The sequence below is a fragment of the Varanus komodoensis genome, unplaced genomic scaffold (genome assembly GCF_004798865.1).
Source record: "Varanus komodoensis strain SLA01 unplaced genomic scaffold, ASM479886v1 scaffold9, whole genome shotgun sequence".
In the NCBI taxonomy this organism is placed as follows: domain Eukaryota; kingdom Metazoa; phylum Chordata; class Lepidosauria; order Squamata; family Varanidae; genus Varanus; species Varanus komodoensis.
In genome coordinates, this window is record NW_025336598.1 from 21,895,611 (window position 1) to 21,923,311 (window position 27,701).

Here is a 27,701-nt window from a genome sequence, read left to right on the forward strand (position 1 = left end):
CTCTCTCTCTCTCTCTCACACACACACACACACACACACACACACACACAGAGAGAGGGAGGGAGGGAGGGAGGGAGGGAGGGAGGGAGGGAGAAGAGAATAGCTGTCCCAGCATTTAATAGTGTAGACTCTAGAGGAAGTGGAGTAGAAAATTCTTCTGCCCATCAGCTCTTCGACACTGCTTTACCCATCCCCTACAGACACAGCCAGCCCAAGATACTGTTGCTGCCTAAGGCAGAGCAGCCCCATGCCACCAAAAACTCCAAGTGAAGGTGTAGCAGATCAAAAGCTGGGCAAGTTAATTCTGCACCAAACCCAGAAAATTCCACAAGCACCTTTCCCAGTTCCTGGAAGAAAACAAAACTGTTTAAAAGTTCTGAATGCTAAAGTTGCTATAAGCCAACCAGACTGGGTTGGTGATGAATGGGCCATATGTAAACGAACAACAACATATACTTACACATGATCATTTAAAAGAAAATGGAGAGTGGTGCTACAGTTGTTCTCTGTCTGTCTTAACCTTCTGCCTTTCAACATCAGTCCTGCTCTTATCTGCAAGACCAACCTGAGTACATTTCCCAGAATGGAAGATAGCTCAGTGGAGCATCACCTGTCCGGCATGCAGAAGCCCCTAGGTTCAAATCCAGGCATCTCCAGATAGGGTGAAAAAAGCCCTGAGAGATGGTTTGAAAAGGAATGAACAAGAGACAACTGCAGCCTGGGAAGTTCAGCCCCAGAATGCCATGATTCAAGTCAGTAAAACTAGCCTGTGAAGTTTAAATGAGAAGGTACTTGTGTGCCACTTTGAGAGAGAAAACAGAGTGCCTTTAGAATGCAGGTTTGCTTGGGGAATTTTGAACCACCCACCTACTTTTGACATTCTCTCTGTTGTTCTCTTGAAAGAATGAGATGATGAGCATGATTGTATTAAATGACAAGTAAGTACATCTCTCATTGCTACAACACAAAACAGGCTTTCTGCCTTGCAGGAGTGGGAATTAATCCTTATTATTTAAAAAAGCAGAGCTTTGCTGTGTGCTTGGTGTGTTTTTACCTCTCCAGGAAGGCTCAGTGGAGGCTGATGTACACTTAACTTTTAAAAAGCAAAACAAAAACGACTCTGAAAGAAGCCAGCATGGGGAGTTCTGGCCACTCAAAAGATATGGGGCCAAGAACCCCAATCTTCATAAAACAACAGTTATGATTGCTGATTTAAGATTTGCTGAGTTATACAAGTATAATCATTATTAGGATACATTTAAATTTCACAAGCAGCAAAGCAAGCTTACTACTTTCACTTCCAAATAGTCTCTAATATAAATTCTTCAATTAATTTGCATACCAAAGCAACAGAAAATACTTTTTCTAAGTTTAATAATACACAAGGGAAGGTTGCAGGGAGTTCTGCAGCATCTGGGAACAAGAGAAATGATACTTTCTTCAGCATATACAATCTCCCTTGAAAATTGTCCCCGGAATATTATTTATTTATTTATTTATTTCCTATGCTGCCCAATTGCCAAAGCTCTCTGGGTGGTTTACAATAGCACATTAAAAATACAATATAACATTATAGATGTTTTAATTTGTTAGTGTTTTAATAGGTTTTTAATGTATTTTATTATGTTTTAAAATGTTTATTGTATTGTAAGCCACCTAGGAAGGCCTCAGCAGTTATAGGTGACCTATAAATATGTGTATGTATGTATGAATGAATGAAATACACTATATCAAAACATCATAAATATTTCCAATGCAAAATTTTAAAAATCTAATTTAAAACAGATTTTTAAAATGATTACAAAACTTGAAGAAGTTCTTAAAACCTGTATAAAAACTAGCAGGTCCCAGTAGACAAACTGAATTTTCTGCAGTAGAGGACAGTCTTTACCTGACACTGAGAAGATAGTAAAGTTGGTGGCAGGCAGACCTTCTGATCCCCGTTGTTAATCTAGCTCCTGCATTTCGCACAAGCTGCAGCCTCCAAACAGCCTTCTAAGGCAGCCCCACACAGAGTCAATTGCAGTAAACTTGTTTAGAGATTACCAAAGCATAGATCATTGATAGCAGGCTACCTCTGTCCAGATGGGGACATAGGTGAGCTACCAGACGACACTGGTAGAAGACCCTCTGAGTCACTGAAGCCACCTGGGCCTCAAGTGACTAAAAGGGCTCAAGAGGCACCCCCAAACTACAAACCTGCACCTTCAAGGGGGAGTGCAATCCTTCTAGACCAGGCTGAATTCCCTCTATATGGTCAAAAGAACTACCCACTAGCAGCCTTGTTTGGATTGAGCTTCAGTTTGCGAGCCCACAACCAGTCCATTGTACCAGTTCAGCACATCTACAACCTCACCTGCTGAAGAGGAAAAGGAAAAATAGGAGTGCTTGTCCTACTGGGGGACAAGACTGATCCCTGAAGGACTTCATACAGGAGGATCCAAGGGACAGAGCTATCTTCCAAGCACCACCTTCTGGATCCTACAATCTAAGCAGAATCGGAATCACTGCAATGCAGTGCCTCTCACACCGACATCAGACAGTCGCCCCAGAAGTATATCACAGTCACTGGTAACAAAAGCTGCTGAGAAAACCAAAAGAACCAACATGCTCGCACTCCCCCATCTCCCTCCAAGCACACAGGGCAACCAAAGCTGTTACCATACCAAAACCGAGTTGAATGTCAACTGAAACGGACCCAGACAAGCAGTCCTGGATGAGCCTGAGTGCCTGGAGCCAGTTAGCCACCACCTGCTCAAGAACCTTGCCCAGAAAGAGGATGTTTGCCACCAGTATAAAAGTGTTGAGTTTTTCTGGGTCCAGGCAGGGTTTCTTCAGGAGTGGTCTCACCACCACTTGTTTCAGGTGGCCAGAGACCACTCTTTCTCATAAAGAGGCATTAATTGCCTCACTGACCCAGCTGACAGTTCTCTCCATACTGGCTTTTACTAGCCAAGAGGGGCAAGGATCCAGTACAGGACTCACAAGCTTGTCCTTGAGATGTACTAACTGGAACTCATCCAACACAACTAGACCAGACTGTGCTCTAGATATCTCACTGGATTCCACTGCTATAACACTGAAGTCCAAAACCTCATGAATACAAGAAATCTTGTCCTGGAAGTGCCCAGAAAATATATTACAGCAGGTCTTTGAAGTCTCCAAGATGACCTCCAGAGTTTTCCTGCATCTGCACTCAAGCTGTCTCCTGATTTATTTCATCATTCTCAACTCTAAAGTATACCATGGAGTCATAGAAATTCTACTACAAAGAGGACACTCAGGAGTGATCATGTCAGCCACCCAGGTCATCTCTGTATGGCAGAGATTGACCAGGGATTCAGCAGGACCATCAGCCATATCACCAGAAATCCCCGAGCCCTCTGGAAACCATCTGGATTCATCAGTTCCTGGCGAATGACCATCTTAATGGGTCCCCCATCCCTGCAGAAGAGAAAAGTCAGCATAATGCAATGATCTGACAACTAGAAGGGGACCAATTCAAAATCTCCTACCTTCACATGGTAAAGAAGGGTAAACAAGAGGGGAAAAAATTCTCCCACAGGTACCACTGAACAGTCAGAACCCAGGAGTATAGATCTGAGGACATGGGAAATAGCTTTGGGACTGGGGTCCAATGGGGCCAACCAAAGCAACACTCTGGAAGCAAGTGCCCAATCTAAAAAGGCAAGAAAACCCCAGGAGATCAACCAGACTTCTTGGATTCAAGGAAACTGTCAGGTTCCTCCCAACTCTTCTTACAACAGGAATTTACAAGTAAGCAATTCCTATTTTCTCTAACAGAGGCAGGAGGCATTCAGCCCATGACTCTCTAACTCTATGAAAATTCACTTGGTCCTTCTAGAGAACCAGTTTAGGTGAGCCATGATAATGTGGTCACCCCTCCTCCACTACTCTTTCAATTACTTTTCCTTTGTCTTGTTAGAGGTGTTTTCCATTAAAAAAATAAATCTACATTGTGACAGAAGTTCAGCCACAATGGTGTTTCTTTACTCATCATTCAGGTGTTCTTTGGAGCTGTTTCTGACTTTCCTCTATCCCTGCCTGGATGGTCCTAAGTTCATCATCAAAAATACCCAATTTTTTGGTCCTGTTGCCTTGTTGCATGAGAAGAGCACTTCCAAGGATGGGGAATACCCCACCCCTCCATCTGAGGATGCACATGTGGTATTGCTGCTACAGCCCTTATGTGGAACCAGAGCTCAGTGGCAAAGAGCACATAATTTACCTTAAGGAAAGAATTTTGTTTCCTGAATGCAAACAGATGCGGTTTTTTTTTGAGGAACACTTGCAAATTCCTAAATTTGCACTCACATTTGAAATTGTATATTTAAAAAAGTGCTTGACTTTTCAAAAAAGACACATTTGCATGCTTTAGTCAATAGGAGGGAAGCATACACTTGCACAGAAAAAATATGCACATTTTTCTGTTTGAAATGCATATTTTCCCTGTTCAAATGAGACGAAGAGGAGGTTAAAAGTTTTGAAAAATGGGCAAAGCCAGGATGAGCTTTGAAGTGATATTCAGAGAAGTTATGTAGTCTCAAAACTCACTGGTTCTCCCATTTTTAAGCCAAGAACTACACTGCAGCAGAAAATGTCGAAGTTAATGGGTGTGGGTGGTTGCTTACCAATCCACACATTTCTCCAGATATGATTCAGGCCAGTTCCTGTTTGAAGTTGCAAAGATGAAATGCCTCAAGCATGGCTACTTCCTTGGTCAGACCAGAAGCCCACTTTCAGTTTCGAGGAGCAGGCACCTTTGGGCACTCTCAGGAAAGGCAATGTAAAGTGAGAGCCATCCCTAGCTGCTTGTTCTCTGCGTATGGTAATCCAAGAATGCTGCCCCTATACTGTCAACAGATAGTTAATGGATAGGCAAGAAGTTGAACAGACTAGCAATCGGGGATACACTATCCACTGAAAGCAATTTAGTCTGCATCTGAGACTTATTACTCAGATTGAGGAGTAAGACTACAGACAGCAACTTTAGAGGGCCAGATGGAAGTCTGTTTGCTCCTTGTGTTGCTAAAGCTCTGCCTGGTTCCTGCCAGCATCTGCAACTGCAGCACTCCCACACAACATAGACAGGACCTCTCACTGAAAGCTACCATCACAGTGCAAAAAGAAGCACGCTGCTTCCCACTCCCAGCATCCAACGCTTACATTTACCTGTTTAAACCATTTAGCAGCCATGGCTCTCAGCCATTAAGTCACTTAGCTCTTAATCCTAACAGAAGCATGAGTCATTCACACCTCTGCTTGTAATCTATGAACCTGAACCTGGGTTGGCTCCAGGTTATTGGGTAGGGCACCCTAGATGGAACCCTCCCTCAATGAATCAATCTTCTCACCACCATGGTCACCGGCTGCTAATGGTCCTCATCCTCTTTCTTATCACTATACCACTTCTCTGCTGGCAAAGAGGTACCGAGCAAATAGGCGGTGGCACCTCCTCCTCATTACGTTACATTTCTACACTGCCTGTAGCCAAAGCTCTCTGGGCAGTTCACAACATTTGAAGTCACCCATCCAGGTTGCAACCAGGCCCAAGCCTGCTTTGCTTCCAAGATTAGGCAGGATCAGGCATTTCAGGCTATAGGGTCTAGGCCTGAGCTAGAGGCAGATGAACAAGCAAACTGGAAGGCTGAACAGGAAGAGCAAGTCTGTGGGCTCCCGTTGAGGTATGGGCCCTTGGAAGGCAGCCCACCACATAGACACCAGCCCTGAAGCAAACACTGCCCATGTAACCGACTGAGCACAGTGACTGCTGATTGGGCAACAGAGAAGGGTTCTTCCTCCACAGCCACCACACATTCACTGGTTCATCTGCAGAGGGCCTACACGTATACAAGTTTCAGGAGCAGCAGAGAATGTATGGAGGGGATGGGTTGGGTCCTGCTAACCCGACCCTATTTCCCCTGTCCATCATGTGTTCATTGTGCCCAGATGGTCAGCAAAACTGACTGGCCACTTACGATAGATATCAGCATATAAGGTGACCCATGTATAAGACAAGGGCAATATTTTGGTATGTTTTTGGATTGGATTTGGATTTATATGCTGCCTTTTTCCTACAAAGGGCTCAAGGCAGCTTACATCATTCTCCTCCTGCATCTTATCCCCACAACAACATCCCTGTGAGGTAGGTTGGGCTGAGAGTCTGTGACTGGCCCAAAGTCACCCAGTTGGCTCCATGGCTGAGCGGGGACTAGAACCCAGGTCGTCTGAGTCCCAGTCCCATGCTCTTAACCATGCTCTCCAGTTTTTCTGGTGTTTGTCATATGCTGGGTGTAGAAGATGAGCCCCAATTTTTGCTTTGCCATTTTTGGTTTCAAGGGTCATCTTATATGCCAATATAAATACGGCATATATTTCATTAAATAGGATTTTACACTTTGTTTCCCTTTCACTTAGTGTCCTGGTATGTTACATCAATTAACAAAGAGGTTCTCAAATGTGATTCTTCACAACCCACCCTAGGCCTGATCATCATTTATGGAAAAAATATGACAAATGAATAATTGATAACTGAAGTCAGTGAAGCAAACTCTACTGAGTTAGAAGAATTAATATCAAAGTTGTACAGCCTAATCTGCATCTGCCCAGTATGCTAATAAGCCTATGTGTGATGGTATAATCTTCCCGTCTCATTAGAAAACAACATTCAGGGTCTTCCAATCATGAGCAAATGTCACACAAATGACTTTGGTGCTCACAGTAGAGTAAAAGAAAAAGAAAAATGATTATCAACCACACCAAGCAACCAACCCAAGCAGTAGTGTTCCCATTTCCAAAATCTGGGTTTTCAGTAACTGCTAACTACCTGAATTCATGGTATGAATCTCCAGATCTGTGAGAACAAATAATTAATCTCCTTATCCAAATATTTTGAATGTTGCCACAGGTATTTTAGGTAATTAAATCTTTAAAAATTCATGCATGCAGTCAAGAGATTCCCAATTCATAATTCTCTTCAGGGATATATGTACAGTTTTCTAAGACCTAAACAGAATATTCACCAGAATATTCTGGAATATCTTACTCATGGCTTGCTCTCAGGTGACATTGTCAATGACACTCATTCTTAAAGGAACTGTTATAAATGCAGTTTAATACTGAACACTGGGCATTAAGTACCGTTACACTCTACTGAGGGAAACAGTAAAATTTTGGATGTTTGCAAAGCATGCATACATCGAAAGTGCAAAGTCACTTGCTCAAAGTCGCCCAGTGAGCTTCATGACCAAATGGGTACTAGAACCTAGACCTCCCAGATCCCCAGTTCAATGCTCTAATCACCACACCACACTGATATCACATCATATATGCTGAGTATTTTTAGACCAGTCCTCCCCAGCCTCCATATGCGCTGGGCTACAACTTACAGCATGCCCCAGCCAGCCATACTGGGAATTGGAATCCAACAAATCTGGATGGCACAAGGTTAGCAAAGTTACCCTAGACACTAGAGGGGAAAAGAGCAAAATGAGACACGGACATGCTAGTCTTGTAGCAACTTTGTGTATGCTCTTATAGAATATTTCGATAACTATATGAAACATTCAGTACTTATATGTGAGATGGTAACTTTTATTAGGTAGGAATGGTAACTTTTACTTTATTTTATTCTGGCCAAACTGTGATTCTGTACTCATTTGAAACAATACTATGACCAATAATTCCCCAACACAAATGAACTATTGACTAAATAAGTCTCTGCAGTAGCAGGCAGTAACTTCATCTCCATAGATGAGTATCAGAAGCCTTCATTCTGCTTTCTTTATGAGGAAAGTAGAGCCACCCAGAGGTGCTGTGGTGCAATTGGGTGGCATGCAAATGTTTTAGATATATAAATAATAATTAATAATCAACAGAGTTCTAAGTAGCAATTAACACCTGCCAGATTATGAAGCAGATTGCACAAAGCAGAGGAGCAGTGCTCTTTAGCTATTATCCACAGTATATATCAGATCCCAACACAAAATTTGAGTTGCATGGACACTGTAAATGTGAGTGCCCAAATGAAGTTAATGACCATGAATTTTAAGGACTTCAGCTAAATGTGACCTCCCAATTTCAATAACCAGATGATATGGCTCAGATGACATTTATTTTTACATAGCAAAAGCCAATGATGCACAAAACCCAGGGCAATACGCTGATATCCTTGTCTGATCAAACATTTAATTGGGCAGTGGTCTCTGTCATTTCAGACATGGAAAGTATTACTACAATAATTATTCATATGGGCTCGTAAACCCAATCTCATTTATCCTCCCAACAAGCCAATCAGATTCAACTTCATTTTTACTCATTTATGTAAATGAAAAGGAATACCCTATCCAACCAGGCTAACATGAGTTCTCTAGGTGGGCAGCGGGAATGGAATGGAAAACAGAACCGCCAAAATCTTACTTCCCTTATACAAATCTTTGGTGCAACCACACTTGGAACATGGTTTGTCTGGTTGCCTTACCTGAAAGGGTGCATTATTGAGTTGGAAAAAGTACAGAGAAGTGCAACAAAAATAATCAGGAGACAGGAACAGCTCCCCTATAAGGAGCAGCTATGACAATGGAGTCTGTTCAGCTTAGAAAAAAAGGCAAGGAAGGAGAGGCACAATAGAGGCATTTAAAATAATGCACAGTGTAGAGAAAGTGGGGAGGGAGTACAGATACTTCCTTTTAGATGTCCTAAACCGCTTCCCTAGGTAGCCTCATGGGATTACTCATGAAGCTAACTTGTGGGGGGGGGGGTAGTGTGGTTAGGACATATAAAAGGAAGTACCTGTACTTCTCCATACATCATATAGTTAAACTATGGAATTTGCTGCCATGGAAAGAGGTGATGGCCACCAATCTGGATGACTTTAAAATGGGGTTGGACAGATTCATAAAGCAGACTAACAGTGGCTGCTGCTGCTACTACTACTGCTCTGTCTTTCTTTACCAGAAGTGGCATAGCTGCATACACCACTTGCTGAAGAGCTTGGACAGGTCTTGTACCCATCCTGCTCGAGGGATCCTGTAAGCAGCTGGTTTGTCATCATGTGTATGGAGTGCTGGACTGATCCAGAGTGGCTTTTCATACATTGTTATGAAAATGTTTTTACAGGAGTCAGAAAACAGCAGGGAGGAAGAACTGATTGAATGCATAATTAAACCAGAATAAAATCATTAGCAATCCTCAGGAAGTTTTAAAAAGTTCTAGATAAAATAACATTCTATTTAGCAGCCTGATGAAACACAGGCTGATGATCAAACAGGTACTCCCAAACAGTTCTATTAAAACCAAGCAAACAAGCAAGCAAAATGCCTTCACCAAAAATCTCTCTTCACATTTTGCAGATGTTTTTCAGATATATGGCCTATGAGTGCTCCTAGCATGTTGTGAGTTGCAGGACTTTTTCCAGTGGAAAGATGCATAGGATTGTGCCCTTAATCTGCCACCCCTACAGGGCTGGTCATTTGAGTCTAAATTTAGCTGTGACAAAAGAACCACATCAAGGGAATCAATCCTACCTTCAGATTCCTCTCATCTTATGCCACAGAAAACATCAACTCAACATTATAACTTACCATGTGCACAGAATCAGATATCAACCTATCACTTATTATTCAAACTGACCTTTTCTGAATTAATGTGTCTTTAACTTTAAACAACCACAATCTTGCCTTCATCTTCTCCATATGGATAATGTTGTTCAGCATATTTCTGTGCCCTTCACAGTTTCTAAGCTGCTATGTGAGGGGATTTCTCTGAGAAGTGGGTCATAAATCCATTAGATATCAACTGAGAAGGCCACATGATTATCATGTCTTTTGCTGCCTCTTCCTGAAGCCATGGCAGTAGGACATACTGGAGTGCCACCTAAATGTCTTCCTCCTGTGTTCATACTTTACTTTGATATATTTTGGATCACACCACTGGCTTGGTGCTTCCACGAAACAAACCAATTGCACACTGAATTTTTTTCAACCTGTCTGCTCCTATTCACTCACTAGTACTCTATATAATTGGAACCGAAACCCATAATTCAGTATATATTTTTGCAAGCTATATAACACTTTTACTGGCTCCTTTTTATAACTTGATGAGGTTATACTATCCAGGCACCCATCCCAGGATAACTCAGCTAGTTAATACAATGTCTAAAATTACATTAAAAACCCCAATGTGGATTTGCTTTTATATATAAAGGATAAAGCCACGATTCTTCCTTTTTAATATTGATTCAAATTGCCTACATTACTTGTGCTACAATTTGGGGCATTTCATGAAAGTAAAACCATACTGAACATCCTTCTATAGCTAATTTTATGGATTGCCTTTCCTGCAAGAGTTCTTACTTGTCATGCTCAAGAATTATTATTCTGCTCCATAGGAGTATAATTACAATCCTTCTCTAAACAAAATTAATATCCCTAAGGTCTGTTAGAAAAGCAAAAGTAGTTGTAATGTTCACTTTCCAAAGCTGAAGATAACAACCAACAAATCCAGACTAAAGCTGTCTCTGCTTCTTGCCTAGAGTGAAACTTCAACCTTGATTTGGAAGTTCTTCCTCTAAAGAAATATCTGAGTACCTCTAAGGAAAGCAACAACAAAAGGGCTTTGATGAAAAAAGCAAAAATTGCTGCATGTCTACAACTCACAGATAGCATTAAAATACATAGTTGGTCAAGATACCTTGTTAGGCGTTATGTTGAAGAAATTCCCCAGAAAGTCAATAGTTATTCCTAACGCTCCCACTGAACTTCATCTTAAGTGAACCAACAAGGCCAGTGTGAAGATTCCTTCTCAGGAGGAATACCCAAGGAATTTTATGGAAAGCAGAAATGTTTTAAGAACATAGGAAGAGCCATGATGGCTCAGTTCCCATGGCCCATCATCCAGATCATGCAGAGCCCAACTGCTTTAAGCAGGACATGAGAGCACATGTTCCATGGCAACTCTGATATTGGATGTAGCATACAGCCATCAGGACTAGCAGTCATTTATAGCCTTCTCCTCCATGAATTTGAAGGAGGTCCTCTTTTAAAACTGTTAACAGTTCTCTTTTAAAACTGTTCAGAATAGTGGCCACTGCTTCATCCCATGGAAGTGAACTCCAGAATTTATCTATGAGCTAGGTGTAGAAGAAATCTTCATTTGAAGCTCCAGATTTCTGGGAGGCCGTCTGCCCTACCACCCGGCTATCCATGGGCACTTGTTGAAATAAAGGTACAGATGCCCTGATGAACTCTGGTATACCTGAACTAGCTGGCTTTTTGCATATGAACTTCATTTCCTGCCCGTCCTCCATCTTTCCACCTGAGTTTTTTTTCCTGAAATCTAATCTTCTCTCCCCTGGCTATGATGAGGAAGATTAATTTCAAGTCATTTCTACACTGCCCCACAGCCAAAACCCTCTGGGCAGTTCACACGATCATTTTTTTTACAAATAGGGGCATCCTTAGGAAACAGGATCCTTTGTAGACAGACAGACAGGTAGGGAGGGAGGCAGACAGGTGGGTGCGCACATACACACACAGAGAGAAGGGGGGGGACTTTAGTACATGTGTAAATCAGTATGTGTAACTCTGTGCATTTCCTTTTCCTTTATTTTGTCCAGTGGCTTTGAGTCCTGGATGTTTCTGGCACTGCCCTAGTTGTGTGAAGAAGTACTTCCTTTAATTTATTTATTTATTTATTTAAAACTTTTGTATGCCATCCCTTATGCCTTGACATCTCAGGACACCTCACAATCCATAAATTGAAATAGAATAATACAATTTGTTCCCATCTCCCACCAATCCACTTCATGGGATGACACCAAGTTCAATTTCTGAGGGTAAAAATGTTTCCTTGTCCACTTTTTCTTAGCCAGCACACCTTCCCATTGCCACCTCTAGTCTGAGATAAGAAAAAGCAGTAGAGGAATAGCCTCTGAGGGGGGTCTTCTGCAGGGATTTGGGCTTTGAACCTAAGCCCTTCCCTCTGGAAAGCCCCAGATTAGGTCTGCACTGGAGGTCCTGCACCCTGTTACAGAATGCAGAGGTGTGGGCTGGTTCTTGTGTGTGTGGAGATGCTCCAATGTTTGGCTCACCTGGTGCAAACAGGTGGGAACCAGAGTGTTTGCTTGCTCCTCTCATTCACAGCTACCCAGAGTTTGTTTAAATTCTAGGTAGTTGTGGTGTGTGACTGACTCACAATCGTTTTGTGGAAAGGGAGGAAGATCCGTGCCACCTTTAGGTATTTTAAAAACAAATTCCATTCAAAGTTTTCTTCCATTTACACTAGGAAATTAATATCTGTTGCCCATTTTTACCTTCCTTTTTAAAAAACCAGACCGTCAGACTTGTGGTAGTTTGATGGATACAGCAGGTGCCATGGAGATCAAGTCTCTTCTGAATTGCTGCAGCTGTGAAGTACATCTCCAAATGACATTAAACATTTTCTTCTCCACATGATAAGCTCAGTATAATTAACTAAATTCCCAGCAAGCTCTTCACTTGAAAGAATGGTTCTTGTGTTTCCAGTGAAATTATTTCCAGCATATCAAAAATGTTCACAGAATGCAAACTGTCCTGTCAGAAGCAACTCTTCAAATTGTGATTATCAGAAGCAATTTTTCAAAATGCAAAACTTACTAGAGAGGTGAGTTACCTCTGCTAAAAAGAAAACAATAGCTATCATGCAATTATTACTCTTCATTTACTTCGTAGAAAATATGGGAAAGTTACCAGCAAAGCAAATAATTAGTTTAGACTAGATAGGAAACATTTTATGAAGAATGGTCCCAGATAATCAGAAGACAGATTGATTATATTATGTTGGAACAGCTTCTATCTATTTGATTTATAGCCTACCTTTTTTCTTACCAAAAAAATCTCATTTTCCTCCTCCTGATCTCAATCCTATCCCCACAACAATAACCCTGTGAGGTAGGTTGGACTGAAAGTCTGTGACTGGCCCAAAATTACTCTGTTGGCTCCATGGCCAAGCAGGGACTAGAATCCAGATCCCCTGACTCCCATTCCTGTGCTCTTAACCACTACACCACACTGGCTCTCATGAAGTTTAGGAGATTGCAAACTTTGATTTACACCTAATTTTCAGGAAGAATGGGAAGAAAATCTGTTTCTAAAAGCTAAACTTTTGTCTGCAAAATCCATATTTGTCTATAAAGTGCCCTGACCAGAACCAGTTCCCTTCCCATTTCCAAACATGTACATATGCTACACAAGGACCAGCATCACTAGTTCTATAGTAAAAAGCTATTTTGGCTTCCTTCAATATTCTTCATCAAGAGAGCACCCAGAATTGCTTTGAATTTCAGGTGGCATTTCTGTGATGGTAGCAATAGTATGTTGATCCAAGAGTGCGTCTAGATATACACATGGATTTAAGCGCTAGCACCAGGGCGCCTCCCTCCTACTATCACCACATCCCTTCATGACATGGTGCAAAATATTCTAAAATGATTTTGAATTTGAGAGACATTGCATAATAAGGGGACAGAAAGAGTTCAGTATGTGATCTCTGACTGGAGTCATTACCCCAAATTTCTAATCATTCCCTGTAATCAGCAGTATGCATTTTGATTCCCAGCACCTACCAGCCCTACAGATTAGAGTGTTTTAAACAGTTATTCCCCCTGCCCAGGAAACTATATTGATTTGAAGATGACTAGAGACCTCTTGGACGATGCTTCATGCTGAGATCCAGGATGGATAATCAGCTGGATCATGCTAGTGCAGCCTTGCTCAAGTGGACTTTCCAGACTGCAAATAGTGAGAAAAGGTCACAGATGGTTTGAACACTCACTCATTTTGTTTAAAATAAATCTCTGTGCATATGGAAACCAGTATGGTAGGGGAATGGGTTCTGAACGACTATCAGAATCACTACGTTCTATCACAGACAAATTTCAAAGGAAAGTGTGTTGCTATATTATATAGCTTTTAATAGGAAAAATGAATCAAAACAATCATATTTAAAGTAGCATTAAGGACATGTACAGTTACTTGAAAATAAACTCAGAACTCACTGATATTTAATTCAAGTAAACTTGCACAAGACTGAACAGACATCATGCCAAACCAGGGCTTGCATTATCCATAGTTACTAGTTAAGGAGAATTAATACAAATAATCAGGATAGAAACTTACTGGTGTTTATTGTCTGCAGTAAAATGACAATATTTTTGCCTTTTTGGGTAGTTTTTTGGTAAATCATGTTTAGCACAAATCATCATTTGACAACCCATTTCAAACCCTTTTTTTCTGATTCTGGCTTGCTAACTGGCTGACAGTAAGTCATAATTTTTAATACAGACATTGCAGTAAACCATAGTCAGGCATAAAGCCTTAGCTGAGCCTCTGAAGTAAGAAACATTAAATTTCTTTCTACATATGACTGAGCCAGTCTACTGGTTTCTGTTTCCTTTTGTTGCTTTTACAAGTACAATTTTAGGATGGAACATAGATACATCAGTTAAAAATAAGAAACAGCCAAAGCTCTTTTCCACCAAATCACTGATAAAAATTACTGTAAATATATATATAAGCAAATATGTATTTAATATGTAATCGGTAAAAGTAGATGCCATATTAAATAATTAGTATGTTAACTAATTATACCTATTAGCCTATTATCAAGGCTTGTGTGTAACATAGGAAGTACAAAGCTCTATAAATGATGGTGAAACAAAATGGACCTTGGTAAACTCATATGAATAGGATATATGGCAGGGGCTGGCAATTCAGCTCTTGTGAGTGCACCTGGGCTGCCAAGACTTTCCAAACAGCAAGCCATCAAACCCATTGACCCCCTCCTTGCAAGACAAATTCTCTTCCTCCTCCCTCCTCCTTTTTCTCTGGTTATGCCAATTGCCTTTTGCTTTCTGAGCTATGCCCCCCACCTGCTTGCAAGAGCAGGGTGAGGGGTAGGAAGGAATCTCCAGCAAGAGCTAGGAGAAGGTGACTGCAGTAATGGGGAAGAAGAAAATCTTAGGCTGAGGAAGAGTCCAGTTATGATGGCTGCAGGAGGAACAAAGGAAGAAAAGGAAATCACAAGTAGGCGAAGGAAGGAGGAATGCAATGAGCTTCCATGTTTATTACAATTTTGGGGGGATGAATCTCATAGACAGTATAATATGGACTCTACCTGGGTATTATGGGGCCCAAATATTTTTCTCATTGCCCCAAAGCTTTAGAACTGCCTCAATTGGCATTATTGCATTATTGGTAAATTATTGCATTATTTATCTTAATGCAAGTGTGCTGTTTCCCACTGAACCCAGTAGTCTTGCATTTACTAGAAAACCTTTGGATTCACTTCAGCAGACTTACAGGGACTGTGACATGAAGACAACAGCCTTTGAAATTGCCACCCTCCTTCTGCACACAGCTCATTCTTTTCATTAAGCCCAGAGTCCAAAATTGCCTAACAGCACCACTGTTGCACAGCTTTCTGGGAGTGTGCCTGACACTGCAGGGACCTGCCCATCCAATTGCTAGTGAGCAATCACACTGGTGCACTGAGCGCTGTAGGCAAGGAGGCCCTGACAAGAGGAAGAGCAGGCGCATTGGCTGCTGACATATCAAATGGACTGCTGGAGGGCTTCCTTATCTATTACTTTCTCCAAACTGACCCAAGCCTCTTACCTTGGGGGAAAACAGAAGTAGGTTTGTTTGCAAAGAAGTCTGAAGGAGCAGCAAGGTCTGCCTCTGAGGCAAGGTAGTATACAAGTGTAGCTTGCTGCAGAGTGTTCTTGGCTCTGCCATCTAGCAACTGCTTTTGGGGTAAGGCCAGATTCAGGTGAATGCATGATATCATATGTTTACTCAAGGCTACAGAAAGGTAAATAGATGTGATGGAGGAAAGGATCTTCTTGCTTGTTTGTTTTATCTTAAAGATCTATGGTGGTATAATATGTTTTCATGAACTAGAGGTTACTATAAAGGAAGTTTTGGAAATATGTTACTTTTCACGTACCAAAAGAAAAATGCCACTTGCTGAAATAAGTTGCGGCATCCCTGATGCTCTCTTTTACCTGGCTTTTTACCCATGTGAGCCTCCCCTTCAGTTGATTCCCTTGAATCTTTCCATCTAAGGCTTCCTTCTGAAATCATCTTTTCTCTTCTCCCTTCAATAACCTTTCCACCCCAAATATGGGTACACTTAGGAGACAGGGTCTTTAAAGACATCAACATTTCCAAGCCTGAGGCAGCTACCTCAGATAGCTGATTTGGGATGTCAGGAAGAAGCAGCACATTATTTAATGCATGTATTACTATTACATTTTCAATGTCAAGGAAACGGGAAAGGTGCTTTCTGCATCACCAGTAAAACCTGCTAGATATGGAAATAAAGAGAACTGAGGGAAGGAAAACTGTGGTGGCACCTAGGACACCTGATCAAAATTACACATGTGCACACGAGCCCACAAAGATTGATTACCATGATATACATTAGTAGGCAAATTTGCAATTTTTAGGGAAATTCTTCACTTCCCAACACTTAATTGGGAACAATAGAGATCACATGAACAGAAAAGATTTCTCCCAACTTTTCTACAAGAAAAGCACTGTCTACTTAGGTGAAAAAGATGAGAATGCACCTGGGAAATTAAGCGATGCTGAACTTCCACATGCTTTAAAATGCCTAGAGGAACCTCCAAAAGGGACCAGCAACTCTAGTTACTGTGCGTCAAAGATCTCAATGGGACCAGAGTGTGACTTACTTAACCTAAAGGGAATACATGAGATTATACCATCTTTTCCCTGCACCAGGAGTCAATGTAAACTTTCTCAACAAAAAAAATCAAACACCATCGAGCATTCAGGATTATTTGAAGTAGTATTCAGTCCAAACAATACAGACAGAAGTTGCCCATCAATTCAAATCTTGCCTAGTAAATCAGAATGAACATAGGTAAACAATTCTTTGCAATCTATCAGGCACTCTAAGCAATAAAATCCATAAAGACACACAATACAGAGAACTGCTGTTATAAATTCTTCATTTCAAGAAGATACTTGTGCAGACACCAACTACTTGTTCCAACCTCCTCCTTCGAACCAAAGCCACATTGTTCCAGTACTAGTGTTAGTTTGGCACACCCCTGCAACGCACAGCCTGCAATTTCCCCCACCCTCCACAGCAATCCCTTGAATACTGGAGCATGAAAACAGATGAGGCATTGCCCCAGTAACATTCTGACTACTGAGAGAAAAAATAAGACAACTCATTCAGCAAGAGAACAGCTCCGTTACAAAATGCCAATAGGAGCAAGGGACAGACTTAGTATGGAGAGATAGCCGTTCCCCTGGAGATGAAGCAAAAAGTAATTTTTCTTTCCCTTCTTTGGTCATCAAATAGCACTATAATATTTGTAACAGTGTAGTCTGGTTATATAATAATTCACCAGTATCATTTGTGTAATCTATATTCTTTTGCATTTATGTCCTGCTCTAATAATACTTCCAGGTACACTGCAATTAATTATCTCAAATCAAAAGAGTTGCTTAAAGGTAGGTGTAATACACTATAATAAACATGTTGTAGTCTATAGGACACAGGCAATGAACATAAGGTTCTTCAGTGTGAACATGTATACATGTGTATATGACCAATTCTTTCCCCTTCTCTCCCACCCATGCCCACACCATGTGAATACCATGCCAAGCATTGCATATAATTGTCAGATATGAAACATCCTTTGCCTGGCTTGTCTTACCATTCACATCCCAAGGTGCAGGGGCCAGGGGGAGGAGGCACTCTGTCAGAGCAGAGTGTGTGTTCTCTGTAGTGGGGAAGTACATTGGATTAGAAGTCCAAAGCCCAAGCAGAAGTAGGTCATTCTGCTCCAGGTGTATTGAATCTGAAAGTAAAACAGACTTACCGCAGAGCCAACAGGAATGAAGCCTCTTCAGAACTAGGCCTCGTTACCAACTCATCAGCAGACTTATGTCACCCAATAGCATGGGGGGGGGGTGTTTTGCTAAAAGCTGTGGAATGAGGGAAGAAGGAAGGTGTACAACTGAATAAACGATGAGTCCACCTTCTAATCCTAGGGCATGTTTTACCGGGAATGATGCTTTGGGAAAGGGCAAAGAAGAGGCCATGATATGGCCATTCTTCCAATGCCGCCAGATTTCCATATTTTTAAAATAGCCTTAAACTGATTTTCAAGCATAATTGCTCTCTAGCCTCAGCACCTACCCTTCTACAACTTTGCCACTTTCTTTCCTGGGAACCCATCTATGCATCTATACCCATCAATTTCATACAAATTGACCAAAACCCATGGGAAAGAGGGAGGAGGAATTGTATCACTCCCTGTGGCAAATTGGAGAACTCCCTTTTCACATGAACTGTTGCACTTACTCTTCTGAAACTTTTCAGGTTTCCTATTTAGGCACACTGTTTTCAGAACAATGCTCCACAAAGAATATAGGAAGGTCAGTGCATCTTATTCTGAAGACATTCAAAATGTCAAGGCTGCTCTTCCACAACACCTTTGTGGATATCTTTATTAAATCCAATAGGTTTAATCCTCTCAAAAGATGCAACACTTCCTGAAATTTTAATCCAATCTTATCAAGAAATAAAAGCATTATATGCAGTACTGCAAAAAACAAACAAACAAACAAACAAATCTAAATGGGAAGGCACATACCACGAAACTTTTGTCACCTATGTTTCTAACACTGGGCCCCTAAATAGTTACTATGCTTGCAATCTGTTTTTTTTTAATTTCTCATAGTGGTCAGTAGGAGGCATGAAGCCTCATTTTTCTGAAACTCAACTTGGTAGTTTGAGTCAAAACAAACTAGGTAGTTTGAGTCAATCCCAAGTCAAAACAAACTGACTCAGCTGGTCTGAGCAGATGGAGGCAATTTTCCAAAGATCTACATTGGAGTCTGATTCATGATTCAGAGTAGGAGGGGTCTGTACATACCTTTATTCTGCCACCATGCAAGCAGGACATTTCAGCTATGTGTCTTGTGCAAGTATAAATTAAATGGCCTGTGTACACCTGTGTTTATCTACATTATACCAATCACTCTGTCAAAGAAACTGCGTCTTCCCAGGACGGAAACAAAGTGCCCCTCTTTCCTGAGATAAACATATATATGTTTACAGGCATTCTGTTATAATATTTATGATCTACAATAAGCTTTAAGGACAAAATAATTACTCTAGCATTGTTGTGAATAAATTTTATTGTTATAGCTTTAAAGCACAAACCATCAAAAATTCTAGTAGTGGTTGAAAATCATAATACTGTTGAGTATAAAGTTTGCTGCTATGTTCACTGTAAAACACAAAGACAATAAATTAAAAATGCAATAGTATTATTGGGACTAAATGTTAATGTTATGGCTAAAACACAAATATAATTCCATTACTAGTTAAAAAGATTACTACAGGCCTGCCGAAGGATCACAGATGGCTACTCCATGGCAAGTGGATATGGATACTGAGACAACACAATTGTTTTAAAACCCGTATGACCCAGCTAGACTAATTCTGCATTCACTTGTTGGGAACCATTGCTCTAGGATTGTGTTGGGACTGGGGTACCAAGACAATGTTTTTATGATGCCAAATAAGATACATGTTTGGTATCTGATTTTACAAGAACTTAACAAATGTGACTGTAGTTTAATTGATTCAGTTCTTGAATTCAATTAACTGTACTTATACATACCAAACTTTCCTCTGACAAGCAGACAGCAAGATTTTGTGCAGCTAACAAAAGTCAGAGCAATATTGTATGGACTGTTTAAGCTTTCACATCATTTCCTATCATTCTTTCCAGGGAGGCTGGGCTGGACACTTTGCATGTCAAAGCAGCTAAAGGGCTGTAAGTCGTCCATTTCTGTCCTCTGTGGAAAGAATGATGGGAAATGACGTGCATTTTAATGAACATAAAAGGTGGGGTTTAGGAGTTTATTATTTGAGGCAGCTGTTGGGAATTGAAAAACTCAGTCAGTCATGCATGGATGTTGGGGCAAAATGCTGAAAACTATAACGTCCATCTAGAATTTGTAGAGGCTTTGGTTAACAACACTTTTCTGTAGACTTTTAAATCATTTATTTCCATTGCAATCCTTTTCATTCTTCATTACCATACTTACATACATGCTATCCAAAATTGCATTAAGCGATATGGTCAAAATCAGCCACTTTATTTCATGGAAGGCAACTATTAATAGAACATAGTAGCATTATGTTTCCTGTTTCCCAGAGTAAGGTGGGTTCATTTAAAGATCTGTGTGTGCTTGTTCCTGTGTGTGACCACACACTGTATGTATTTAGCATGTCTATTACAGAAGCGAAGTATGGTAAAAAAAAATCTATTTCTACTACTTGTTCTGGAAGAAACCAAGGATGTGGCTTCATGACTGATCTTACTGAAGAGAATACCATAGGGCAGCCTTCCCTGCCAGATGTTTTGGATTAAAACTCCCCAAATTCCTATGCGGATGGGATTGACGGGAACTGAAGGGCACCAACCTGCTGGGAAAACATCTGGAGGGCCCAAGGTTGGGGAAGGTTGCCTTCAGCACAAATCCATAGGCTTTCTGGTTATGTGGTGCCTCATTATGCCACATGTAAATTAATTACTGAAGAAACAGAGCCAGACAGAAAGAATATGTCATGCTTAAGTCTCTTTTAATATCCTGGAGTTGTTCTTTTTTGTGCAATATACTGCACAGGTGTTTGCAAATAACTACCAGCCACACACCAACCAAGTTTTAGCAAATAAAGAACACCATTTAGAATTAAGGATGCTTGTGAGTCATGTAATCCTTCCTTCCTGTCATGTTTAAATGTGCCACTCCTATATAAAGAAAACGTAGATTATTTTAAAACTGAGCTTTTCTCAGAAAGTATGTGGATAAATTAAGATTGAGAAATATGTCAAAATCCTCCTCGCAATGTCCCATTTACGAACTGGCATTTCTTTTCATCCTACCAAATGGTAAGCGTATAATGCTTTGATACAAGTGGTTGCACTAAATGTTTAGAAGTGAACCTGTCATATCAGCTGGGTTTTTTTCTTGATCACCCACACAGAGGCTCCTGAAGAAACCCCCTCTGGACTCAGAAGTATTGGACAACTATTGCCCAGTTGCTAATATTCACGAACAAGTGAGCTCTCTTGCACGAAACCCATTTGCTTGACCCATTTCAGCTGGCGTTCAGATTTGGTTGTAGTACTGAATCAGCTTTCACTGCCCCCAAAATGACCGCTGTGAAGACAGCGAAGGGGCAACATCACCACTCTTGCTTGGTCTCTCAGCAAGTTTTGATACTACTGACCATGGACCATCTCTGGAAGTTCAGGGGGCACAGTTTTTAAATGCTTCTACTCATACCTGCAGGGCCAGTTACAGTGAGCAACGCTTGATTACTTTCTAGCCCACCAGCAACTGTGCTAGGGCATGCCACAAGGTACTATCCCAGTGCTATTCAACATTTATATAAAGCGTGGCCACTAGGAGATGTGGAGCACAGTGCCATCAATATGCTGATGCGATTCAGCTCTATTTTCTCTGAATCATGAATGTCCCTGCAGGTCCTGGCCCACACTTTGTATAAGGTAAACTAATCCCTGGCAAGATGGCATTTCTGTGTATAGGCAGTTTCAAGCTTTGTTACTTAAGCAAGTTCCTTGTTCTGGATGGCACTGCACTCTTTCCAACCAGGTACCTAAACTGAGGGGTCCAAGTGACAACAGTGACAAGGAAGTTTATCAGCTTTGGCAGCTGTGACAGCTAAAGCTGTTCCTGGATAGGGATAGCTTAAGCATAATGACTGGAAATACCCATTATTGAGTACAGTAATATGTTCTATGTGGGCTTACCTTAATGTACAGTCCAAAAACTGCAGCTTCTGCAGAATCCTAGGCAATTCCACCACTGTTGACAGAAATGCAGTAGCTGCTATTAATTTGCTACCAGGTTTAAGGTTTTGGGATTAACCTAAAAAGCATGAACAACTTGGGGCCAGGATAATTGAAAGAAACTAAGTAAACACCATCTCCCAAACAAAGCTGTCTATCTGCTCTTATATAAGTGATACTATAGATCAGTCTTCTCTAATCTGGTGCCCACCAGAAGTTTCAATTATGATTCTCATATTATCTGATCACTGGCCAGACCAGCTAGGATTGATGTTAGCTGGAGTCCAAAACATCTAAAGGATGCTATATTGGGAAAGGCTGCCTTATATCCATCTACAACTTTTTGAGAACGCTGCTTAGTTACAGTAGGATATAGGAACTAGGGGTTGTGCCAAAGGATTCATGGAAAAAGTGGTCAGGGGTGGGGGTGGGGGGCAGGTTGCAGAAGGGTTAGCATCACATACAGGCGTTGTGGGAGACTGCAAAGGTCAAGTGCAGTGATGAAAACAAGAAGAGACAGGTAGAAAGAATTCCCTGCTTCATAATTCCCATCTTTTGTGAAAGTGATACATAGAAAAGATTGCTCAAACTCCTACTTGGTAGCTAAAGCAATTGCATGATGTCCTTTCTGTGCTATCCTGGCATGCTTCTTAGGGATGGTGTATTTATGTGGGTGTTGCAAGTGTGAACATTTGAAGTCACATTCCCAGGGGTAGTCTACTCTGGTGAGGTTCCACACAGCAGACAGAATTGCATCACTAGGCTTACACCACATGTTCAAGCTCCTGCCTTTTAGTCACTTTCAGTAGACTTTTCCTCACCCAGTTGTGTTTGCCACACCTCTCCTTCCTTGCCTCATTTGCTTGTTAACACAATGAAAAGCTGACTTTGCAGTTGGTAACCTTAGTATATCTTCTCGTGCTTTGGAACAAACAACACAATTCAATAGGGGTGATTTTGTTGATCAGCATACATATTGTAAGACAGAAGTGCTCAAACTCTTTCTTCCCAGGGGCCACACTCCATTTTATAGAAGCTCTTGAGATGGATGTGACCATAGGCAAACAGGCCAAAGGAAAGCGGGGAGGACCAATACACCAGCATATTTTAGTTTCAAGTTTTTTACTGCCAGTTACTAAGTTTTACAATGGAGAATCTGTGAACGAAGCCAGGAAACCGTCTAACAATTGTTGGATGAAAGGAGGAAGGGATACAGGAATGGCACATGGTCTTTTAGGGGGAACACTAGACAGCTGGATTTGGCCCTAGACCTGAATGGCTGCTTTAGCATGCAGATCTGTGCATATAATTATGCTGTTTAAATAGAAGGCAATGTAACAGAAACTCTTCAGTATGTCTTCTTACTGAGTCATTTGAGTCAGGGATCATTGAGAATTTCTTCTGCTTGAATCTGTTTAAGCATCTGGTCCATTTCTTGATAATAAAAATGCAGATGTATATTTATTAGTTTTGGAGGGGTTCTCTCTCTCAAGGCCGATAAAGTAAAATTAAGAGGTGAAGAGATGTACTGTAAAATGTCCAATTGGTAGGAAACTGTTCAAACTGTGTGTCCCTATATTCCCAAGAGCAGCTGCCCAGTCATTAGAACATAAGAAATATGCTGGACCAAACCAAAGGTCCTTCTAATGCACCATCCTCATCACAGAGCAGCCACAAGCTGACCATGAGAAACCCACAAGTAGGGCTTGTGTGCACCAACACCCTCCCACCCATGTGCTCCAGGAGGCAGCATAGTCAATGGGCCTAATAGCCATTGATAGGCTTCTCCACAAACCCCTTTAAGGCCACCCTAACTACCATCTTGTGCTAACAATTTCCATGAATTAACAATATGCTGTGTGAAGAAGTACTCTGTTTATCTGTCCTTAATTTTCCAGGTTCATGGGTTTACTCTGAGTTCAAGTATTATCCATAAGAAAAAAATGTCTTCCTATGCACTTTTTCCATACCACCCATACTTTTGTTCACCTGTCCAAATGCCTACTTGCCTCCCTTTTTCTAATATAAGCAATCCCAGATGCTGCAACCTTTTCTCACAGGGAAGTTGCTCCAAACCCTGGATTATTTCACTTGACCATTTCTGCACTTTTCCTAACAATACAATATTCTTTTTAGATGTAGTGAGCACAGCTGTACCCAATATTCCAAGTACAGTTGCACCATCAAGTTGTGTGAGTGGACTATAATCGTGGCTGTTTTATTTTTCATTCATAGTTCTTTCAATAGTAAGTATTAATAAATTATACACTAAAGCAATATAGTGGCCTTCAGAATTGTCAGACTACAGTGCCCTTCCTAGAAAGGCCATGCTGTCAAGAGATGATGGGAGTTGTAGTCAACACATCTGGAAAGCACTGGGTTGGGTAGATGGCACTAAAGCTTTAAAAATTTTAGGAGGCAAAAATATGTGCCTAGCTTATAAAGGTCTCGGTTCCCACTTATCTATTATCTGGGAGAAGGGAAGCATGCCTTAAGAAAAATCAGCTCATGCAGGTGTTTATACTGAACACTAAGCTGAGGAAGTACTACCCAGAATAAAAATGATGCATCAAGCAATTCCCCCTCCACTTAATTGTTTTGTAATTTAAAGCTAATTATACCTAAGCTGTAAAATTAAACATTTCTTAGGCAGTTACTAAATATTCCTCTAACCTTTGTCAGTTTTAATTGTGCAGTAATAGCTTATTTCTCTCCTTCCCAGTTTCTAAAACTACTCTCCCTCCCTCTTCCAACTAGCAAAAAAAAAGTACTGAGTCTTTTCACTCTGAAACCATTCTGTATTTTTGTACCCTTGAAGCAACATATTCATTAAGATTCATTCACAAGAAGCATTTACTGTGTTGTTTTCATTTCCATTAGCATCTTTGTGAGAGAAAGTGTTCCATGATCTGTCAAGGCTCTCCCTTCCTACCTTTAAGTCAAACAAGACTATAGCACAAGCCTAAGAAAAGGCTAATCAGTAGGTTTTCTACCTGGTGTCCCAGCCTTCTGAAGCTGAGATACACTTCAGATCTGCACAGTTCAGAGATTGAATTCTCCATGTTGCGCTGTCACATTTACCAAACACTTTTTCAAATAGTTAAAAGGTTTTTATTCTAAACCACCCTAGGTACTACACATTTGTTATGTTTATCATTCTCTCTCTCTCTCTCTCAATCTCTCTCTCTCTCTCTCTCTCTCTCTCTCTCTCACACACACACACACACACACACAGAGGATCATAACTGTGCCTATATGATTTAAAAGACAAGGCATTCTCCATTGTTAACTGGCACTGTAATTCAATCTTTTTGTGAAAAGTAGGAACCGTTGGCACAATGCCTACCGCTATGAATTATTAAAGGCATTGAAAGGGGAAAATTGATTTGCTTTTCTTCTTTTCTTCTTGTAAAATCTGTTATGGACACACACATGCAGTCTATGTATACTGACTACTGAAGAGGAGCTACTATAGGTTCAGCCTGAAGGAGATCTCTTTACAGTTTACGTTACCAATCCAACAGGCTTCCAAAATCCCTGTATGAGCATCCCAGCTGTTCCATGTGTGTTCACAAGCACATATTTTTCTATGGTGCCTATCTATTTAGAGAAAGAGAAACCACTGAGGATTTGGAAGTGGTTGATAATGCTGCCCTTTTCCTGAACCATTACTTAAGCAAAAATTTCATACAGCAGTGGGTTCCCCAAGAAAACACCCTCTTCGGACATCCATTTCCTTTAGTTTGAGGGATTGGTTGAAGATAATTTGTGCACACATAAAATCAATTGTGTCTATAACACAAAAGCCAGCATCAGTGTTTCCAAGAGGAATAACACAGACTTCTCTTCCACATTGCCTTCCATACATCTGAGATTGGAAGACAAATGCATTATTTTGAGTGAGAAATCCAGAACCACCTTTCTGGCATAAAATACCCAGAATTTCACCTCAACCTTCTAATAAATACTTACCTGGAAGAAAGTCCTGTTGATCTCAGTGGAACTTATTTGGAAGTGCTTCAATGTCACATCCCAATATGTTTACTCAGAAGTCAGCCCCATTAAACCCAAGGTGACATCCTGCCTAAAATGTGCAGTTTTACACCCCAGTTCTAACCATGTGTACAAGTCGCCATTTTCAATAGCACCTCCAGGCAAGTGCTTTGGGTTTTGGCTGGGCAGTCCAATCTATACAGTCTTACCCAAAAGGCATTCCCATTTAGCCTCATCCTAAGCAAAGATATGAGATAATGTGCTTCAAACTGTAGGCTCTGTAGGATTTCCAGCAAATCAAATACGGGGTGAGATAGGGAGAGAATCAGACTCTTAATCCTTTACCATGTGGATGCTGCAACCAGCTCTGGTGGGTCCTCTGTGCCAACATGAAAAGTTTACTTATTTTGTTATAGAATGAAAGCTGGCTTTCCTTGCACGGTTATTCTTTATGAAATCCCACATCAGAGTTTAACACCTACAGGCTGCAATTCTAAGTCCACTTACGTAAAAATCAGTCCACTGAACTCACTGGGACTGAACTTCTGAGTAAGCAGGCACAGGCTCGCGATGCCAATGTATCATCATAAACACCTGTACTCCGAAGTGACTTACTTCTGAGCCAGTCTGTTTAGGACAGGGATGCGCAGGACTCCGACAACCACCTGAATCACGTTTATTTAAGAGTAAGTTTGGAAGTCAGCAGGACTTCCCCCTAAGTCGGGACCGGAGCGTCAACTTAAGGAAAGAGAAGTGATCTTAGTTTTTCTTTGGATGCACGACACACAGAGTTATCTTCAACGTTAGCTTAAATCTCATGCATTTCAGTAGATCTGCTCTAAGATTGGGGCAGGCCATCCGTTTGCCCAACTGCTTCAATATTTACTTTCGCCTGCTTTTATTCTTCGTCTCCGAGGGCAGGGGACAAACTGGCACGCCTCCCCCCGCCCAGACAACCGAGCCCAAAATCACTTCGGCAAAGAAAAAGCGGGAAAGTTAAAACACCAACACATAGACAGCCACGCATGCAACTGAGCAAACCCACGCGGAGGGATGGGGAGAGAGGCGCTGCCAGGTTCACTGGCAAACGAAGCCACGGAGCCAAGCCGGGGGCCACATGAAGCAAGCGCTGAAGGAAGGGGGCAGTGTTGAAGGTAGCGGTCGTGGTCGCGGCAGGCGCCACTCGGGAGTTTCTTCCACCCTCGAGCTACTCACCCGCTCCCCAAGCGCACAGTCAGGAGCAGGAGCAGGAGCCTCACCCCGCTGCGGGGGCTCCACAGAGGTAAAGGGGAGCAGGGGCACGACCACGACTCCATGCGAGGTCCGGGCTCCCGCGTTCTGGGCTGGCTGCGGTCCTGCCTTTGCTCCGCAAACGACGCCGCCGCGCCCGCCCTCGCTCCCTGCAGCCGCTATCGCAGCAGCAGCACTTGGGGAGAGCGCGAGGAGCCCCCTCATCAAACAGGTAGCCACGGGTTCGGGAAAGGGACCCGTCAAGGCGCGGCCAGCCAATCGCCTTCTTCGCCTGCTCCATCCGTTATGCCAGCTGCGAATCAAAACGGCCGAAGGGCGGAGCATTCCTTCTATTAGAAAGGGCGGGCAAGGGGAGCAAAAAAAAAAAAAAACAAAACAAAAACCTCCAGACAGCGCGCATGCATGAAGCAGGGAATTGGCGCGTTGCAAGAGTGCCGAGTGGTAGTCGAAAGCAGACCGAGAAGGGGCAGTTTGCGGTGTGGGGAGTGCGTGGCCAGGGATGGGAGAGTTTGCCGGGTGGGATGAAATTTAG

At 41.6% G+C, this 27,701-nt stretch overlaps 1 protein-coding gene across 1 annotated transcript in view; it reads right to left on the minus strand.

Annotated features, from left to right (window-relative positions):
• Positions 1 to 27,234, minus strand: part of GABRG1 (gamma-aminobutyric acid type A receptor subunit gamma1) — a 77,642-nt gene extending 50,408 nt beyond the window's left edge. Inside the window, exon 1 of the mRNA XM_044418048.1 lies at positions 27,134 to 27,234. Within this exon, the coding sequence (XP_044273983.1) occupies positions 27,134 to 27,234 (101 nt within the window). The remainder of the gene's footprint in view (positions 1 to 27,133) is intronic.
• Between the last annotated feature and the right edge of the window lie 467 nt (positions 27,235 to 27,701).